At 40.5% G+C, this 15158-nt stretch overlaps 1 protein-coding gene across 1 annotated transcript in view; it reads right to left on the bottom strand.

Moving 5' to 3' along the window:
• cacna1da (calcium channel, voltage-dependent, L type, alpha 1D subunit, a) overlaps positions 1–12843 on the bottom strand; it is a gene marked incomplete at both ends in the record, with an annotated part of 61806 nt that extends 48963 nt beyond the window's left edge. Inside the window, 2 exons of the mRNA XM_080026886.1 lie at positions 10902–11007; positions 12548–12843. Of these exons, the coding sequence (XP_079883012.1) occupies positions 10902–11007; positions 12548–12843 (402 nt within the window). The remainder of the gene's footprint in view (positions 1–10901; positions 11008–12547) is intronic.
• Positions 12844–15158: the final 2315 nt, after the last annotated feature.

Genomic DNA, 15158 nt, shown 5'->3' with positions numbered 1-15158 from the left:
ACCACTTCCTCTGTTCGCTGATTGGATACTCAGAAATCTGTTCGGAAAAATCTCACTAATACGCCCCACCACCAGACTGACTACTGAAGGGAAAATGAAATTTGGGCGGAAGTAGGTAGGCGTGCGGAGCAATGCTATCACATAGCAGTAATTGAGTAATAATTGAAATTATACAGAAACCAGCATGTAATACGCTATCAACCCAGTTTTAGCTTTCCAAGGCACAATTTATGAAAATTGACACTTGCATGTCCGTGAATGCATTTTTAAATATAATAGCAAATGATAACCATTCCCTCTCAATTAACCAGCAATGTATTCAATCATCAGCCCATTAAACTGTGAGCAGGAAAAGAAAGAAAATGCAGAGAGAGAAAGAGAGACCGAGAGCAAGGAAAAAAGAGGCCTTTGGGGGTGACCATAAATATCTCTGACTCATCTTAGTTTATTTGTGCTGGAAAGAGACATACAGTAGTATGTGTCCTTTTCCCGCACAGGATAAGCATATTATCAGTGGTTAATATGCCTATGTCAGTCGCTGCTATTGTCTTCGGTACACAAAACAAATTGATACATATGCACACGCTCAAACGCAGCACATGTTTTCTTTCCTAAAATGCACACTAACAGGAAATAATGAACTGCAGCACAGCAAAATACAATCAACAACCCCTACAGCCGTACAGCTGGGTTTACAGGCACGACTCAGTCCATCTCACACAATCACAGAGCTCAGCTCACAATATGACAAAGGATGCTGACCAGCTGAACCGTACATTCTTCTACATAACTCTCTATATGACCGAGCCATCCGGACAGCACTAAAGTTAACCCATTAAGAATTCAGGTGGGCCTGTGCACAGTGCTCATGAGGGTCTGTGTATTTTTCCTCAAGACTACACAACGATAATCACTAATTAGATGCTACTAATAAAGATGTGAAATTGAGTCATAAATGCAGTCTAGCAATCAGAAGCATTGTTGATAAAAAAAAGGTTTTTTTCCATCACCTAATCTAGTCCAGTCAAGTTTATTCATATAGCTCTATATCAAATATCGCATATTTGCCTCGAGGGGTTTCGCAATCTGTCCCGCATACAACACCATCTATCCTACAAGGCCATTGATTGAAGGAAAAACTTCCCAAGAAAACTTTTGAACAGAGGAAAAAATGGAAGAAACCTCAGGAAAAGTGGAAGGATCCTTCTTCAGGGACAGACATGCAATAAATGAACATAAGGTGAACAGAATACAGCACCATAGTGAAATTATGAATGGTCACAGAATAAACCGAAAAGGAATGGTTTGACATTTTGGGAAATGCACGTTTATATTTAATATATGGGAAAACCATTCTCAGGTCTGCACACTAAACATGCAGCTGTCGCCTGTAGACCCTTTGCTTAGCTTAAAATCAAGACTGCAGGCAGGGGGAAACAGCTCGCCTGGCTATGCCCAAAGGAAACAAAATCCACCTCCTCTGATGTTGACAATAAATTAAATGTACACGTCAACTAAGCCGGACGCGGCCAAACTGGCTGCAGTCTGTGATAAATCTCAATGCTTTATGTTAAGTAATGAAGGCTTGAAGACGTATCGACCGTAAAATATCTCTGTATTCTATTACTTTGACAGTGAAATGGAAAGAGAGAATGATTGATAAAAATAAAAGTAAATGTAATACTGCAGATACTATATTTGAAAATGTTTTGTTACTAATCATTAAATGTAGAATATTAAGCCAATAATAATATCTAAATATTTAGAAATTATGTTTAAAAAAATCATGTTTGATTCTCACACATAGAACACACACACACACACACGCACGCACACACACACACACACACACATGCACACGCACACACACACACACACACACACACACACACACACACACACACACACACACACACACACACACAATATGACTGTAAACCCTGCACTGCAGTTAACAACAATGGGACAGTTTGAGAGCTGAGTGTCACAGAAATGTTATAATTTGGGATTCTGCACATAATGAGCCAAAATACTTCACCCACATTCCTCTCATGCTACATCTCCCTCCCCCATGCTGTCTCTCCACCTCTCTCTATCTCCTCTCTTTCCTTCTCCTGTCTGTATAGATCAGTCAGTGCCATCCAGCCAAGACAGTGGGGCCAGGGCAGCCAGCATTTAAGGCTTCTTCACCGCCTACTCCTGCAGCAGGTTTGCACAATAAATAAGTGTGTACGGTGCTTCAGTGTATGGTCTGTATCAAGAAGCATGTTCTGCATGTATAGGGTCTGTGTTTATCTTGTGCATCTTTTAACGAGGTCTGCTTCATTACCAGCTGATCATACGCACAGAGATTTCACATTTGATCACAGTTAATGTATCATTTCCAGCCATTTCTAATCAGGAAATATTAAAGTGTGTTGCTGAAATGTATCCACATATCTCTATATAGTGAAGACATGTCTGGTTTCTACTTGAATTAAATTGAAATCTAACGACCACATCACAAAATACAACATGTATTAATATTCTAGTCTCATGGCCAGTTGATTATCTCTAAATAGCTGTGCTTGTGTGTTTGATCATACAGTGTTTTGTTGTGAATTTGTGAGTAGCGTATTTTCACACACAAGTTGTGTGTGTGTGTGTGTTCTGATACCAGTACTGTTGGGGCGGGCAGGAGTAGTATGAAGATGTTGATGTAACTCTGTTTACTGCCAAGGAAAACACACACAAGAGCGAAGTAGTCGTTGAATAAAGATGTTTTTCTCAGTTTGTAAAATGCTGCAGTTGTCAGAGAGCAGGGAGATTTGCTGTGCAGAGTGAAAGCTCAGTGCAGTATCACAGTGTTTTAGTGGTCTAGGATACAGTGCATCCCGCACAGAGCTGCCAGGTGTCTGTCAGCCAAAAGCTTTCAATCTGCTGAGGTTGTGGAGAGGTTTAGCTTTGTAGAAGTGAAGGTAGTGACGTATGGACTGAGCTCATTACCAAAACTATCAAAGCTTCTCTTGATGTTGTTTAATGCTGCCAGTCTAGGAACATGACTGAGAGAGAGAAATAACAAATCTGCAACCTGAATGCTGCAACACCTGACAGGAGAAAAAAAGCATGTGTTTTCATTTTAGTCAAGCCCTCACACAGCTATCTCACTCATAAATATGGGGACACATACACAAAAAAAACACCTTTATGATTCCCCTGTTGGTTTTCTTTCTTTCATTCGTTCTGCCACATCACTGTACAGTAAATGTGTAAGAACATACTGGTGTGTCCATGCAAGGATAGGTAGCACATAATATGAAATACGGTAGCCGCAATGGAAACCAAAATAATAGCTGAAAATTATGTAAAGAAAGATCCCCACAAGAGAAAATTTGGCTCTTCAGCTTTCCGGGCTGTGCGTCAACCAATCAGCTCGGCATTTCAAGTTTGTTGAAATGCCTCTTTTGTAGCTTTTGGCTCAAGCAGGCAGTGGTCAAGGCCACGCAGTATTAGATTACTGATTCCATGCAGCACATTCACTGTCTGTGCTGATGTGAAATAAGTATGTTATCGGCACATTTATTGTTCAGTCTATGACAACGCCTCACATTTTGATTTGATGTCATTCTCAGTTATCATCATAATCCTCACCTTGCACGTTATATTCATCTCTCTCGCTCTGTCGCTTTTGGTCTCCCTGACAGATACAAGCCTGAGCATGCGCACACGCAAGCACTAAGTCAGTCAAGTAAAATTACAAATATATATTTTTTAAAGGCACTATTCTAATTTAAATCTAATTGTGATTTTCTTTTTTCCTTTATTCTGTAAAGCACTTTGTGTTGCCTTCACTGTTTATGAAAAGCTCTATTTAAATACAGTTTGATTGATTGATATGCATAAATGTACTTTACATTTGGTTCATTTCACAACAGCATGTCATATTGTAGTGCTGTACAAAGACTATGATACGACCAACATATGTTTTAACAACATGCCACGACCCAACCAAACTGCTACACTCAAACTAAAGGGGCAAATTACATAAGGAAGCACAAGACCTCGGGAGTGTAGATTTCTAAATGCTGTCGGGCAGAGGTGTTCAGTACATGTACAAACCAATCTTCAACAACACGCACATTTTCAAAGCTTTTGAAGGGTGGTGTGAGTTTACAAAAAAATGAACAAACCATATAGCTTTGACTACAAAACTTGAAACCTGAAATGCACATTAATCAAATCAGCAAAGTGTTTTAAGATCTCCACTTCAACTGTTTTGTGCACTTTCAACCAGCTTTATGTTTCACTCTCACCTTTTGTCATCTCCATCATCACCGTTTTAATTCAATACAGTTAAAGACGAACAAAGTGACAAGAGATGACAATCATTTCGTATGCAAACTGGCTTCAGAAATAAACCACATTGAGGGTATAAGCAGGACAAAACAAGAACTTTTTACCAAACTAAAAAAACAAAAACATGAGAATTGAAAGTGTTACTGTAGCCGAATGTGTTATATAAATAGCCTACAAAAAAAAATTGTCAATTGTTTGCCATTCCCCGTTAAGAAGGCCCGTCTGACACACAAATACCGTGCAGATGTAGAGATCTGCTGTTGTACTTATCACTGTTGCATTTCACACACTATCCACACAAAGCTAACACATCTCTCCCTCTTGACTCTGTCTTTGGCTGCCTCTCTTTGGCTGCGTCTCCCTAACTTCCTCAACCCCACCCCCCCCACCCCTCCACACACACACACAAACAAACACACACACACACACACACACACACACACACACACACACACACACACACACACACACACACACTGTCGCACTCGCGCACACATGCAGGAATACACATTCAAGATAACAAGCAGGGACAGTGCTAGTGTAAGCCACAAATGAGCAGTTGCGTTAAGTGACTAAACATATACTTGTACCATCATCTCTATGGGAGTCCACAGTCAAGACGTTGCTGCTTGTGCCAGCCATTACCAACACACAGCCAACTGCTACATCCGTCACATGCGTATACATTTACACTGTTCTTTACACATGCTGCCAAAACACAGGCACACATACCTTAGCAGCACTCGGCATATGGAAATACAGCAACATTAGAAACTCATGTTAAATTGTAAATATAGAAAAATAAATGGTAAATAAAGTTTGATTACTTTAAAGATAGCATTGCATGTTGGCCAAATGTTTCTATATCAACCAATCAATCAAGCTTGTTTTTTCTGTTTATGAGCTTGCAATAATATGAATGATAATATGAATGTACAATTTTTTTACTAGAAAAGATTAACTGGCACAGAGCCAGACGAGTGCATAAGGTTTAGCACTAGAAGATAGACATAGATAATTTTTTGTTTTGCTATTGTGATCGTGGTTTGTCTATGACCAAAGCAAACTGTAAATGTGCATCAATGAATGTGTGGAGTGTTAACCTGGAAAAAACTATTTTCAGGGAAATATCTACAGTAATAAAGACAACAATACGGTATATGTATAGCCTTGAAATATATTGAAATGGCAAAATGGGTGTTATTATGAAGGCATTGACCAAACAGCTAAAAAAATTTAATTACATTTTTTCTTTAAATCATTGTTCCTCTGAAAATCTTGACATGAACAACTTCAATCTGAAAAATGCCTTTCAGTGGCAGGTTGTCCCAATGAAGCATGTGTTGACTCGGATCAGTCAACAGACATTGGCTGTGAGTAACTAAATGTCATGATTTATTTATGTATTTACATCAGAAATAACTTATTCTTAATTGGTAGTTGCTCATTTTGTAGTAAACCATATGTGCATTGCAAAATGCTTGCAAAAGCAACTCATATTGACTGTAGCATGGCCTTTGTCTTGAGTAACAGGCCTGAAAGCTTGTGGAATTTGTAAATTGCAAGGGTGTTGATGAACTATGGCCAGTATACGTTGAAATACAGGAGTGTACCTAAGCTAAGCATGATATTAAAATCTATTTCAAATGTGTCTTGTGATAAATAACTTTCATTGTGTGCTCTGACAGATTACCAACACAATCATTATGCAACATAGCAGCAATGGTTGGTTTATGTTTTGTCAATTAATACATTTTTACCCTTAACATATTTCAGGCATTTAATTTAATTAGCAAGAATGTCAATTAATGAAACAAATGTGACATAATTCTATAAAGCCTGTCATCTTAATAAAATATGTCGCTGTCTGATGGTGTGTCACAGTGGATAACACAGTTACATTACATTACTTAGACATGACAAGCATGTAACTGTCATTACTGTAAACAAGCTTCGATTGTTACTCTGAAACAAGGGGGGGCAGTTGTTCACAATGACCATCACCCACCACCCGTCACCTCTTCCTGTCGAAACCACTTATTATTGCTGAGCTTGTTGTGACACCACATGTCAACGTCAAATTATTATTATTATTTTATAACAATTACGCCCCAATCCAAGGTAGTCATTAAAACCAAGCACCAGCATGTGCAGCCTGTATACCTTTTCTTTTTTCGGTCAATAATTCATTTGTGAAAAATATTTAGCTAAATGATAAATATTTTCAAAACGCTGACATCCTCAAATTTAAGAGCATCCAAATGTAAAGCTGATCTAAACTGTGATTCTTTTCTAGAATCTAAATGAAGTCTGTGTGCGGTTTGTGTGTTGACATTTCGCTCTTTCACATGTTTGTGTCCTTTTGTCCCCTGTAAAATAAATAGCTCTGCGGCTCGAGTTATGCAATAGCAGTGGTATGGGCAACCACTGCATGATACCAGACGCAGCTCTCTGCATGTTGCCTTTACGAAGGATGAGATGTATGAATCATATTCACCATGAAAAGGTCATTGTTTTGCTCAGCCAGCTACCTTCAGCAGGAGCTGCCTGGGGTGTTAAGTCTCAGATAGATAAGTCAGAAGTGACCTTAAAGCAGAGGCAGGAGGGATGGAGACTATTTGTCCGTCCCCTAAACAAGGTGCGTGTGAAGGAAACACAGTCATGAGCAAGATGGGTCTTGTGTGCACTTCTTAGTGAAATGACTAAAGAAAGGAATAGCAGTAAGGGAGAGAGCTGAGCAGGAAAGGCATGAAGAAATGACTGTGAGTTCCCGACCGGGTTTGTTGTCGTACGTGCGTGTCATGTGTACACGTGCGCTCACTACATCCTGTTACTCACTTGTGCCTCCTGGTGGTAGCAGGACCCAAATCTTTTGCCCTCTTTTCCGCCTGAGGAGGAAACGGCGTTCTATTTATAATGAGCTTCTGCATTTCACCGAGCCTTACTAACAAGACAGGCCGACTCGTGCTATTAAGGCCTCTATGACTTTGCAGCATTGCCTTGTTCTAACTCACAGCAGCTCTGCAGCACATAGACACTGTGTACACAGGCCAGCACAAACTGATTTAGTATTTTTACCTTTCAGGAGTTAATGCTTTCAGAGATGTGCGTATTGGAGGTTTGCAATGTCTCTTTGTGTTGAAACGAACACCACTTTTGAAGGTGTCAAAGAGTAAAAAGCTAGTGTATCATTTGATCCTTTCTTTACACATCAGGCCCTTTCAGCAGCCCACCTCAGGTTTCATATCAGCCCTCAGTCCACCCGCACAGTGGTGTGAATTGCTACTCTCCCCTACATTCCTACCTGCTGGCTGCTATAGCAAAACTAGCTCAGCATTTTCTCTCTTTAGCGCTCCTCTTGTGACTACAGCGTGAGTTCTGTAGAACAACAAGGCCAAGCTGGCACAGCTGCCCTACAAAATATTCCATTGTTCAACCTCTACTGCAAAAGGGAAAGAATGCATTATTCACCCTCTGCTATGTGATTTAATGTTGACACTGCAGAATTAAAACCAAAGTCCTGTGCAAGCAATGTAACACTGTCTGTAGTGCTGCACAAGGATCCGTGTAAGGATCAGCAAAAACATACACAGTGCAGTTTAAGAAGAATCCATGAAAGCACAGAGGCAGTTAATCTTTGTCTTACCTATGCTGCCAGAAAGACACTTTATGATGAATAATTTTACATCTAATCATCAGCAAGTTCTGTCATTTTTACTTAAATAGGACATAATATACTTATTCTCAGGTCTTTGCTTTTGATGTTGGACTCCTATAGAGCAGCTAGACACAACCGACGCAGTAAATTTGTTATATCTTTGGAAAACTGTCCCTCTCGCCCTCCATCTTCTTTGAATTTTTTGCTTTCACTCAGAACTGTCTGTGTTGGTTCCTCCTCCACTTTGCACCCCTCCCATCGAGGCCACTATGTTGAGGTTTGTCACCTACCAGAAGACTTCAGAAGGACTGCCTAGCACTGTTCGATTGAAAACTTTAGCTCTGTGTATATGAACACTCTATACACTGACACTATACACTGACACAAAAGGTTGCGCTTCTGACTCTTCACCATGACCAATATTGTCGGAACAGCGCTGCCCTTAAGCAGTTTAGCTGCTTATCCAGCTTCGTACTGGACTATGACAAGAGAACAGTCCCATGTGAATTACTGTAAACAAACGCACGGCAAAGTTATCCTTATGTGTTGGCTGGGACACAGGACCTCTACACACTTCTGCAGGGACAGCAGTGTGCATGCAGCAGCTTGACCAGGGAAGTCCGCTCCCTGTCACGTCACTGTGATACCAGACTTTAAAGAAAAGAAAAAAACTGAAAGGCTGTGTGCAGAGCCAACCAAAACAGCCTGCAGGGCTCACTTCCAAATGTGAGTCCCTCGTTATTTGACGCTTTGGCATTGTTAAACACAACTATTAAACATTGAAAAAATGTATAGGTCAGAATAGAATAATAGATCCGCTTTTAATGATCATGATGATGTTGCAGTCCTGAATCATCTCATAGACAGTGCACAAAATGCAGCTTTTTTCATTTGTAATGCGAGCATCCATACATCCAATCGAAGACTTTTACAGGACCATTAGAATTGAGACAATATGGGGCACTCCGGTGGCGTAGTGGATAGAGCGCGTACCATATTGGCTCCGGCCTTCGTTGCAGTGGTCGCGGGTTCGAGTCCGACCCGTGGACCTTTACTGCAGGTCATTCCCCCTCTCTCTCTGTCTCCCCATTTCAACTCTGTACTATCTAATAAAGCTTGAAAATGCCCAACAAATTATCTTAAAAAAAAATAAAAAATGTAGACAATATTAGACATGATGTCAAAGCAGGTTCAGATAACAGCTGAGAGATGATGAATGTAGCTTATTTCCAAGCAAGCAGGTTCTTAGTTTGATGCCATTTAGTCATTGCTAGAGTCAATATAGAAACACTCTGTCACTCTCTGACAGACACCATTGGATGTGAACCCACGCGAGGGTAAAGCTCTGGACATATGCACAGAAATTCTGAAGTTGCTCTGAATTTCTTAACATTGCATTCTTCTTCCAATATGGTTGTGTGGCAAATGTGTAAAAAGTCCTGCAAGTGTAAAGGTTAGCTAAAATGATACCAATATGAAGAAATACCCTGCACTATAGCACCATACACAGTACACACAGTCCATTATCGGTGTGAAATAGGGTCACGCATTGGAGAGTCTGGAACTGAAAGCTGTGTTTCTCCAACATCATCTAAAATTCGAAACCATAGAGCTGCTGCTCAGCTGAAAGAAGCTCTTTGGTAAAATATATATTCAGTGCTTTTTAACATTGTGTTATACTGTAGCCTTTCATAAAACCTTTTTCCAGACTCATGTTCCATATTTCTTATGCAAGTGTGCACATTTTTCAATCAGTTGACAGTATTAGGACGGTCCAACCGTTCCAAACTTCACTCCCAAACTAACCCTGACAACACACTGTAGACAATACTGCATCAAGCACTGTAATAATGTCCCAGATGGCCCACTTTCCTCTGATGCACCACCTCTCAGTAAACAAGCACCCTGAGGTCACCCGCCAGGAGGTCAAACTGAGAAGCAGTACACCGTACCCCTCTAAAGTAGAACAGACACTTTTAAACAAAGCCATAGCTTGTCATGCAGAGCAGTGTAACAGACAGAGACGGCGGTCTTTTACAGCAAGCTGAAAACCTTCATGTTCCTGCTCTCCAACAAGCGTTCAAGAACGTTCAAATGTCTGCAGACACGCTGTATAAGCTGCTCATGAATCATTGAGCACTACTGCTCAATTCTGCTCTTGTGAGGACTACGTTCTTTTGTGTTTGTCTGCCTCTTGGAGAGTGCACTCATCCTCAGCTGCGGAACAATGCTTACAACACTACATCACCCATAATTCATCACTCAGACACAAATGCACAAGGTGCACAGAGTGGTGCAATGACGAGAAATTCTAATTATAGAAAGCTGAACAAAACTTCTGCACAGGGAAACTATGACATGATAAAGCACCAATGAGGATAGTTGTCAAAGTGTTTCTCTGTGTAGGCACAGCACATACTTCAAATCGCCATGATATAGCAATATACACACAATCTGTATGCACTGCAGTGTAATATTATTACTGCAAAATCTGTGACTGTATCTTCATCTCGAAAGGGCGATACAGTCAAACACTATCAACTGGAGGAAGATTAGGAAGTCAGTGTATTCATTGAAACTATTGAATAAATAAAGAAGATAAAAGCTAATGAAATGATAGAGACACCAGAGGAGATAATATTCCATTATTTTCTCCGTATCACAAACAATGCACAACAATCTTAATTTTTTCACATTCCTAACAAATTATTTGTTCATTTGTTTGACAGATAACAACACTCCAGGCAGGCCAGACAGTGAAAGATTGTGTGATATGAGTCCATGTAAAAACTATGTAGAAGACGTGCCAGTCCGCCTTTTACTGCAACCAGTGAGTGTAGGGAGTGGCACTGATGCAACAGGCCCCCAATCAATGAATGTATTATAAAGACATAGACAGACTACTCACCAGGTCATGGTTTGTGGAGTTGGAATCATCTTCTGGGAAGGGGACATAGACAGCCAAGGCCATACAGTTGGCAAAAATAGCAATTAATATAAAGATATCAAATGGCCTGAGAAAGAAAGTTAAGGAAAACACGGAAGAAAGTGAACATCAAGGTTTCACAGTAAAACAGTCTGAAAAGACCAAATAATCCTTTTAGCTGACAGGGTTTTAATCCACAGACATATGTTAAATTCAGTTTGGTCTTGACATTCTACTCTTAAAGTATTCCATTCTCGCTCAATAGTATTGCACTGCTGTATGCAGAACATTTTGGGACAACTAATGCGGCCACAGCTGCATTTCCCAGAGTGCACTAGGACTAAATCCCTATTGACTTTTTATTTTTTTCCACAAACACATGGAGGTGGATAATGAAATGTATCTTTGCCACTCACGCTACACTCTGATGGCTATTCTGCTGCCGGCATCTGCTTAAGCAACAAACTCAGCAGACTGTCACTGAGCTGTGTTGTACTAGTGTCGCGTTCCATTATCTTTATACCCTGACAGTTTTTTATGGTTCAGTGACTTTCACTTTGTATTTTATGAGTGAAACATGTTGTTGCACCTCATGTTTACATCTTTTTCTGACTTTGACCCAGGGGAAAGATTAAATAAGTTTATCAAATACTGTAAATATTGGTTCTTGAAAACACTTTACCATCATGCTTCAGCTTGTTTCTGTTAAAGCTATAAATAGTACACTGACTTGGAATTTAACGCTTAAATGAAACAAGAAATGCTCAAACAACAGGCATGTAATGATACAATTAATGATTTTTTTGTTTTCAGTAACCTTAGTCTGATTATTTTTTAAATAACTATTATACAATCCCCTGACGGTCATGAATAACTACCAAAGCAGAGATCCAACATAGGTTGCAAGACAAAGTAATAATTTAAATTATCTATTAATTTGGCAATTATTTTCCCAAGTAATCCGTTAAAGGCCTACTTCACCGGTTGGAATATGAAGGTGTATTGAACTCGGAGATCCTATGTAGTATAAATGTGCAAAAAAAATTGAAATCAGATCATCCTAGCCTGAGAAAAGGCAGAAAGAGTGTTTTATGGTCTCACTAACCCTACATTTTCCTTACTGTGACATCACAGTAAGGGTCAGGATTAACAGGACAGCTGGGCCAAGGGAAGACTGAGGGAAGACTGAGGAAAGAAAAACCTCATTCATTATATTATAATAGTGATTTTATAATGATAAAACGCTGGTTCCATATGGGTGAAGTATTCCTTTAAGCAGTAGTGTAGCTCAGAACAGTGACCAATGTCCCAGGACCCAATTTACACTGATATAAAAAAAAGTTTTAAAAGGACGTGAAGTATTTAGATTTGAAAAAAAAATCAGCTAATATCTACTCACTATCCAATACCTGTCCATCATGTGTGCACGCGGCTCCGCTAACGGCGATCGGCCACTCGCTCTGAGCGTCAAATAGTGCCCCGGTTTTATAAACATTAACAAAAGTTAACCCACCTTTAAATGATCAAATCGATAATAGTATCACTGTCGATCAACTAATCAATTAATCACCTAACCAACAATAATCAACACTCATATAGCATAACATAAAGCCACAGAAAAAGGATACTTCCACTCCACCAGGCTGATGCAGGCCCTGCGTATGGGGTTGTTGAGCTTTAGACAAAACAGAGCCCTTACTGGCCTGGTGTTGGCGTTGCTGCCCTGTTTCTTGCTCTTGGCATACTGCGCCCGCTTCTTCTGGGCCAACGCACCTACCGGTATAGTGGAGGACTGGGCGGGCGGGGCGGGAGGAGCCGCTGGTGCTGCTGGCGGGGCTGGGAGGGCCACAGCGGGGGCCGGGGCGACGGTGGGGGCCTCTGGGGCCACGGGGGCTGGGTCCAGGGCGGGCCCGTTGGCGCTCATGGTGCGGGAGTGGCTCTGTGACGAGCATCCAGTAGCATGGACCTGCCAGGGCAGCAAGAGAGGCTAGAGGAGGGCAGAGTCGTCTGACCAATGAACTGGCACGTCACCAGGGGGAGCGACGCTGGTGCTGCTGGCATAATTTGCCTCTGAGAATAGAAAAAAAGGTGAGAGTAGAAGATGGCATCAGGGATGTTTGGCACAGTGAAATAATATTTGAAATTGCATTTTAAAAGGAGAGCAGAGCACATTCCAACAGTACCCCAATGCGTACATTGACTTGCATGAGGCACTGAGTCCTGGCTGTTCATAAAGCCTTACTCAATCATATATATGTTAGACCCGCTGCTTAAAAGCTACTCAGACACTCAGATCATCTTGTTCTGATGTTCTCAATCATTCTCTATTCACTTTGACAAACGGCAAAAATGACATAGTGTTTATGCCCCTAGATGCTTGAACAGTCTCTCATTCATTTAAAAATAGTCATAAACATATTTTAATTTTGCCTTCAATCACTGCAATACATTGTTAGTATCTGCATAACCCATGTGTGTCTCTGCTTGTTGTGAATCGTTACTTTCATTGTTACTACCAGTACCACCAAAGAATAATTGCACTCATTACTATTATTAATATAATTTTTAGTTCTCTGTTCTTTTATTTTATTTTCTTAAACATCCTGCTAAGCTGGGTATGCAATGCATTAAGGAAAGCTTGCATTGATTTGATCGGTTCAGTTTTCTTTGTCCAAGTTTACAGATGACAATCCAGTTCAAACACTAATACTTCTTCTTGAAGATGGAGCTAAATCCTTTCCTTGCGACCTGTTGGGCACAGGTGCACAGTACAGCAGCTGTCCCAAATGGGCTCAAAAAACAATGGTAATGAGTGAAATAAAAAGGTAGACATAATCGATTTTTCTATATAGCCATACCGGCTTACAATTAGTTTTTAGAACGTATGAGAACGTTTTACGGTACTTGAGCCAAGTCATTATTAAGATTATTAGAGGGAGGATAATCACAATCATCATCACAATAGAAATACAGTAGCAGAATAATGTCAGTGTGTCATATACAGCTTATTCAACAGCCTTCTTTTTAAGGATAACGAAGCAAATATGATAAATAATGTTTAGCAAATGTCTAATGCATGCTGGTGTGCGCCACAAACAGTGAAAATAAAGAAATGTGCAATTGAAGCTGAGATACTCTGAACAATATAGCCTGTTTTTGATGTCGCTATCATGAGTCTGAATTATGTCAACTAACCAACACTTTCTGAACATAACCAGTCAACAGGGAAACATGCTGGCAGATGACATAGAGCTAAAGCCAAAACACATGCACACACATTAAGCTGTTAATTCAGAGCTGCCAATCTCAGGCATCACTTGGTCTCTACAGCTGTGTAAGTCCTTGAACTGCAAAACAGGCCCGCAGAGGAAGAAACAGCAAAGGTCACATTGCAGTGATGCTCCAAGAAGAATTCATCTTCATATTGCATAGAAACAATGTGGTGAGTGTTGCTGTGATGTAAGACTGCACATCTTGCAGTGGGTTCATGCAGCAAGCTTTCCATCCCCTTTGTGATATGAGGCTGCCTCTATGTAGCTAGTGCAAGCTCAATGTGTGAACAATGCGCATTAAATGCGCTTATTTTAGAATATTAATTTCACTGTTGCATCGAAAACGTCGTCTGTTCATCTGGGATGAAATTTAACACTGACATTTCCAATAAAATTTCTGATAAAATAACCATCACCAAGCGTCCTCGCATTTCTCCTTGGACACCACCAAGGTAGGATATGGTAACCCATCCTCCAAAAAGCGATGTGAAATGACAGCCTGACTCTGGGCTCTCATAGTGAAAATTGAGCAACGCACCGCCGTCAGATGATCCTCGCTGCTCAGCAGAAACAGCTGGCATCGTTTTTGCAACAGACCTCAATAAGCGATGCTGTCAAACTCGGGGCTAATATAGTGGGCAGTCCACATGAGCAGAGCCCACCTCAGATAGGAGAAAAGGTATCAGCATGGAATCAGCCCTGACCATGCTCTGTTCAAATGTAATTTGATGTTTTGTTAATGACAAGGCGACGAATCTCCTGCGCTGAATCCAGAAATCATGACAGCGTCGATATGTGCATTAATAACTGCTCTCCTCTGACAATAAAGAAAAGGCATAATCATTGTCTGCATACAGAAGCGAGAACGCAGCTATGCTAAGGGGGCTAACTTCAGTTTTGTGGAGCAGAAACCGCAACGTGCAGCAGTACCTTCTCTGAAGACTTTATAATTCAGCCGCGGTCCTCT

This window comes from Ammodytes marinus, assembly GCF_949987685.1.
Source record: "Ammodytes marinus genome assembly, chromosome: 4".
NCBI lineage: Eukaryota > Metazoa > Chordata > Actinopteri > Uranoscopiformes > Ammodytidae > Ammodytes > Ammodytes marinus.
The sequence above is the reverse complement of the archived record's forward strand: the minus strand, read 5'-3'. Positions and strand labels throughout refer to the sequence as shown.